Source organism: Crinia signifera, chromosome 2 (assembly GCF_055691185.1).
Source record: "Crinia signifera chromosome 2, ASM5569118v1, whole genome shotgun sequence".
Taxonomy (NCBI): Eukaryota; Metazoa; Chordata; class Amphibia; order Anura; family Myobatrachidae; genus Crinia; species Crinia signifera.
The window spans coordinates 29152357-29159035 of NC_139218.1; the positions used below are offsets into that span (position 1 = coordinate 29152357).

The following is a 6679-nucleotide window of genomic DNA, read 5'->3' on the forward strand; positions in this document are numbered from 1 at the left end:
TGTGCAAACCCGACTGCGAATTGCATAGATGACTTACACAGTTGCCGGGCCACACGCAGTGGGAAGGGAGGGACGGGGGCGGAATGGGTGGTGGTGGCTCTGGGCCATGGGAAAGCCCAGCATTTTATGACCGTTCCCATGAAAACGTTGGTTCCCAATGGCATGCGGGCTGGACGAACTGTGCCAGGGGTGGGCGGCTGACGTCATCGTGGGAAAACTTTTTGTATCTATCTAATGATTTGCTGAAGTGGATGAGGCTTGAAAGATACAATTCATGTTGGATACCTACATATCTGTCTAAAAGTGTGCACATCCCTGTGATCCAGGCAGCTGCCAATATCGGCGGCCGCGGGGACCTGGTGGGTCGCCAGCATTGCATGCACATTTGCCAATGCTGGCGGGAGATGAACGGTGGTGGTGGGAGTGGGGGCAATGCTGCATTCTGTATTGCCCTCGTAAATGATCTGCTCTATTGTCTGTGCATGTACAGATGATGGAGGGGGCTGAAAGCGAACCGCGGGAGTGCGCATCGGCCGTCGGGTGCAGCATGCACATGGTACAGAAGCTCTACAGCAGGCATGTCCAAACTATGGCCCTCCAGCTGTTGTGAAACCACACATCCCATCATGCCTTGCCACATTTTTTCGATTAGGGAATGCTAAGGCCTCTTAGAGTGCTGCAAAATCGGTTATGGTTTAAAGTGTCGGCAGTCAATAGGTCAATGCCAAATGGACATTACCAAGGTCCACACAAAAAAAAAAAGGGTCAACACAAGCAAGCGGTCAACATTGCAATGGTCCACACATAAAAAGCTCATGAGTTTTTATGGGTTTTTTTGTGTTAATTTGAAGATTTCATCACATGGACTCCAAATCCATGTGTCTAGCCCCCAGCATTTGCCATTATAGTTGCAAATCCCGGGCTGGGGATCGGCAGATCGCGATATTTCGGCCATTTTGGCTGGGATTTTCATTTCAGGATTGGAGCCCCCAATCACTGGATTGAAATATGCATTGCATACCTTTTTGCCAGGCAGCGCTGAGACGGAGCAGCGCTTAGCTCAGGCGCTGCCCGGAAAACATGCTGTGTGGCTGCGCAGTGGGATGTTAGAGGTCACACTGCGCAGCCACGCACCAGCTGGCGCCACTGACCCATGCTTACCCTCTCTCTGCCTCATGTTCTCCACACATGTCCGTCCGCCCACTTCTTTTGCCTCCGCCGCCAGCCCTGTCCACTGCCTCCGCTCAGGGCTGCCACTAGGAATTTTGGAGACCGGGACTGATTTCCAGTCTAAGCCCTCCGCCCCTGCCTTCGCCCCCCTCACTTCACTTACCGCCCGGCTCCTGCTCCCTCATCCCCTCTTCCGCTGTGCTGTCTGCGGGACCTGTTTGCGCTAAATGAAGCAGGTCCCGGAGCGCAGGCTTCTTCAACACAGGACACTGGCAGACAATTTAAATGCAGCACCGGCTGGTGAGCCAATCAGAACTCACGTACCGGCAGCCACTCTAATTGGCTCAAAAGCCGATGCAGCATTTTTATTGGCCCCCGGTGTCCTGAGTTGAAGAAGCCTGCTTCATTCAGAACCCTGAACACAGTGCAGGAAGCACAGCGGAGGCTGAGAGGCCCGGAACAGCTGTACCCACAGCACCCCCCTAATGGCAGCCCTGCCTCTACTTGTCTGCTTGCTCCATTGCCTCCGCCTGCCCACTCCACCACCAAACGGCTGCTTCTAAACAGTTCCCGGTGTCAGGAGTCCAATCCTGGGAATCAGTTTTTTAATCCCGAATCCTGAGATTAAACAAACAAAAAACGGGAAGATGCCTTGCTCCTCAACCACGGCACCTGGCAAACTTTATTGTTCCCAACTGGACTCCGCGTGGATTAGTGAAGTATGACATTTTTTAAAATGTAATAAAATCCTCAAAAAAACCTCATGTTTACCCTTTCAGGTGTAGACCATTGCAATGTAGACCTCTTCTCGTGTCGACCTTGTCAATATAGGGTGTTGCTATGGGCAACCAATCAGATACTATCTATGATCTGCTAGAAGGTACTAAATAAATAAGTTGTAGATTTTGATTGGTTGCTATGGACAACATCTCATCTTTATTAGAACTCCCACCTTGGTAAATAACCCCTTCGTATGAAAATGGGTGATATAACACATTCCGCGTGCCCACGAGGAGTTAAATATGAATCATCACAAAGCCTCTGAGTGTGCTTGGTATGAAATGTGTACAGCTTAGCATTTGCATTAAGGGAAAGAAATCCATGTTCCCATTCCAGACTATGATAAGATTTTCTTCTCTGAACTCTAAAGCCTCTGCGGGTAAAATTCTAATTCATGTCTTACCCACGAACCACAGGAGCGGCGTTCTCCACGCCTTTCCTCAAGGCTCTGGGCTCCCTCTCAAATATAAAGCAGCCGTCCAAGATACAAGACAGCCAGCTGTAGAAATTCTCCAGGGCCTTGTTTAAACTTTCAGCTGCACAACTGACATGTGCAATCTCCTCCGCCCCAACCTGTGCAGCTTGGATATAAAATGCTCAGTGTGACCCCAGGCGAAAAAAGCGCCTCTGCCAAAAATAAGCAGAAAACTGGAATTCTTTTATAACGTCGCTACCAATGACCAATGTTGTGGATAAATATATATATATATATTTATTTTAAATGGAACCGTGACATTATTTTGAATCAAATATTGCATTAGCTAGACCAACATTTCTTTTCCATTTTCAGGTGTAGTGATGTCATCGGCGAAGTATTCCTGTTTCCAGGATCTGGATGAAAACACGCTTGGCAAAACGACTTACGTCATTGAACTTTTTTTTAAACCAATATACAGTATATGACAAGTGTGTGTGTGTATATATATATATATATATATATATATATATATATATATATATATATATATATATATATATATGTGCAGGAGCTGTAGCAGTCTGAGATGTGCTGCGCCAGCCTAGACTATTTTGAGTTGAGTAACTCATGAGAGAATAACAAACTGCAGACTGACACTCATTTCTTTGAGCGATAGATGGATAATGAAGATTAGGTTGCAGAAATCCTCACATGCTCACAAGCAGCAGCAGCAGCCGCAGGCACTCAACGTGGAAGGAATGTGCTTGTTTATCCCAATTCCTCATGGTGTCAGAGAATATCTCAGCAGTCTTATAGCAGGGTGTACCTCTCTGATTGTATTTTCAGGAGGTAATGAATGACTGTATATAGGAAAACTCCGATATGTTATTAGGCGTACACTGTGTTTATTCAGAAAGGGGACTGAGAACTTGAAAGCACCTGCTAAGTGAGAGGCTGGAAGACTTAAGGGGGGCAGAGGAGACTGCACTGTGACCCTGCCCCAATTTGCTCAGTTATTAGATCACACATAAACACAAGATACCCCCCACTGTCATTGGCTTGGGAGAATACTTTCCTAGTAGGATTTAATGGAGTTGTGTCATTGCAATCGAACATGAGAAATACAGGCTGGGCGATATGCGACTCTGCTGCTGCTGCTGGTGAACCAGAAGGCTCAGCATGCCCAAGTAAAGGATTGCTTGGCTATTCCTAAATAACCAATACCACTGAGCACAAAGGTGGGCCTAACTGCTGCAGAACTACAAGTGCCATAGTGCCATGCCTTTGATCTTCAATGAGTGCTTGCTGGGATTTGTAGTTACACAACTGGTGGAGGCAAGTTTAGAAGATAACTTCACTTATATAGGACAACACAGATATTCTGGCTAGGATGTGCAGGTATAGAGGGATAGATACTGTAGATTTATATATAAATATACACACAAACACACACACATACACACACGCACACACACAATGTACTCTGCAGATAATATACTACCACACCACCCCCTCTGCACTGGCCCTTTGCCTTACCTCTCTGGTGAAGAGGATGGCCGCATCGTAGTGCTGGTCATGCTCATCGTCCAGCTGATTGTGCTGATGTTGCCACTTGCAGAAGTTCTTGAGCGAAGTGGCCGCGTTCTTGCTCACCTCCGGCCCCTTCTCCTTGTCTGTCACCATCACCACCTTCACCACTGCCAAGCGGATGTGGTTCTCAATGCTTGGATGACTGTAGAGCCTGGAAGCGATGGAAGCCAAGGTCAACAGATAGTGGTGGAGGTCCTTCCCATACTTCTTGGACATGGACTCATCGGCCACCAGGAGCAGCTCCACATGCCTGGACTTGGAGATGGACCTCCTCTGGCGCCTCTTCAGTGTGGTCTCCTGGGACAAAACCTCCTTGAGATGAGGTTGGGTCTGGTTGTGGTGGCCCCAGTGATGGCTCCTGCGATGCCTCCTGAGACCTTGACCATGCTTGTGAACGTGGTTGGCAGAGCCACGGGTCTCGCAGCTGGACCTGCTCTGCACGGTCTCAAAGCTAAAGCGATCCTTGATGAAGACATGTAGAACCCTCTCTGAGCTATCACTGTACACCTGCCCAACTCCAGCCTTGCCCTTAATCAGGGGCTTGATGGTATAATGAGCATGCTTGACTGCAAAGTATCCATCCAGACCCCCACACAGGTTGAACACCGCCAGGGACTGGGGGCTGGAGTCCACAGTCCCCCTGTAGAAGCAGTGCTTATGGAAACGGTGCTGAGGATGCATGCGTCCCAGGTACTTGGTACTGAAGTGGGGGGAGAGCAGGAGGTCGTCCCTTTCCAAGTCCAAAATAAACTTCTTGCCATCTGCATAGAGGATGTAGCCCACTTTGCCCCCTCCAGCATAGATCTGGTCAATGTTCTGCACTATCCCACTCCTCCTCTGGTGCTGGGATGAAGGGTGATGCTTGGAAGGAGCAGGTGGCTCTCCAGGCTTGGAGTCTGCAGTCCTGTTAGTAACAGCAGCAGCAAAGTGCAACTCAGCAGCCAGCAGCACCAGCAGGACCAGCACCATGGTTCCCCTGGTAACTGGAGACAGAGAGGAACTGGTCTGGGATGGATCAGCTGGGAATAACCTGTCACCAAACCGGTGGAAACTTTTCTTTACAACAGCAGCTTGCAGTGCAGTAGGTGGCTCAGTCCGTCCAGGGATCCGATCAGCAATATAGGCTGGATGCAAAGGCTCTGGGATCACCCAGCTGTTATTATCTGTATTGCAGGACGCGTTAACTCCTTGCGCTCAGTCAGAGGCTGCAGTGCTATGGGGATGGAGCAGAAGAGGATGCGCCGGAGCGCAGGAGTCATCCAGGGGGCTGCGTCTGGGTGCTGGAGTCATCCACCGGCTGCGCTGGGCTCCCCAGCCTGGGGTGGACGCGAACGCACAGAGGAGGGAGAGGAGAGAGATGTGAGGATGAGGAGGTGGAACAATGCATTTATACTGGAATGCTTTATAAGTGCGAGTCGTCACTGCAGGCTGCCTCTTACAGGGAGAGCTTCCACAGCACCACTCCCCTCCAGTAGTCACACGCAGGGAAAGTGTTACTGAGTGTGTGTGTGTGTGTGTGTGTGTGTGTGTGTGTGTGTGTGTCTCTCACTGTATGTGTGTGTGCGTGTGTGTCAGGTCCGCTGTGCTATTTCACAACTGTCCTAACAGCTGACTACACATCCCACAAAACGGTTTATAGATTTTTAATGTCTTGTCCTGGAAACAGGGATAATGATGGGTACAAGAACTTTTCTTAAAAAAATCTCTATCTCTCTCTCTCTCTCTCTCTCTCTCTCTCTCTCTCTCTCTCTCTCTCTGTCTGTCTGTCTGTCTATCTATCTATCTCTGTCTGTCTGTCTGTCTGTCTGTCTGTCTATCTATCTATCTATCTATCTATCTATCTATCTATCTATCTATCTATCTATCTATCTATCTATCTATCTATCTATCTATCCGTGTGTCTATCTATCTATCTGTCTGTCTGTCTGTCTGTCTATGGTAGCTATCTCTTTATCATCTATCTATCTATCTATCTATCTATCTATCTATCTATCTATCTATCTATCTATCTATCTATCCGTGTGTCTATCTATCTATCTATCTATCTATCTATCTATCTATCTATCTGTCTGTCTGTCTGTCTGTCTGTCTGTCTGTCTGTCTGTCTACCTATGGTAGCTATCTCTTTATCATCTATCTATCTATCTATCTATCTATCTATCTATCTATCTATCTATCCATCTATCTATCCATCTATTTATCTACAGTATCTGTCTGTCTGTCTAATCTATCTATCTATCTATCTATCTATCTATCTATCTATCTATCTATCTATCATCTATCTATCTATCTATCTATCTATCTATCTATCTATCTATCTATCTATCTATCTATCTATTTATCTACAGTATCTCTCTCCTTCTCTCTCTCTCTCTCTCTCTCTCTCTCTATCTCTCTCTATCTCTCTCTATCTATCTGTCCATCTGTCCATCTGTCTATCTGTCTATCCGTCTATCCGTCTATCCGTCTGTCTGTCTGGTCATATTATGCCATGTTGGTTATGTGTAAGACAATCAGTACTAATAACATTGTGGCTATGATTTATTCTGCCAGGACAGACACTGGACATCACACAGCACCAGTAAGTTTTGTGAAACACATCAGGAATTTCCCATTGACTCGCCTGCAGAGTGGCTCATTGCTTGCGCAGGGTGCTGTATACTTTGGCTGGCTGTACCTGGCTTCTGTGCCCGCCTATTGCAATACAAGCTGTCAGGTGAT

General features: G+C 47.4%; 1 protein-coding gene across 1 annotated transcript in view; it reads right to left on the reverse strand.

Moving 5' to 3' along the window:
* Nucleotides 1–5409, reverse strand: part of ADAMTS5 (ADAM metallopeptidase with thrombospondin type 1 motif 5) — a 77300-nt gene extending 71891 nt beyond the window's left edge. Inside the window, exon 1 of the mRNA XM_083171859.1 lies at nucleotides 3905–5409. Coding sequence (XP_083027985.1) covers nucleotides 3905–4927 — 1023 coding nt within the window. The 5' untranslated portion in view covers nucleotides 4928–5409. The remainder of the gene's footprint in view (nucleotides 1–3904) is intronic.
* Nucleotides 5410–6679: the final 1270 nt, after the last annotated feature.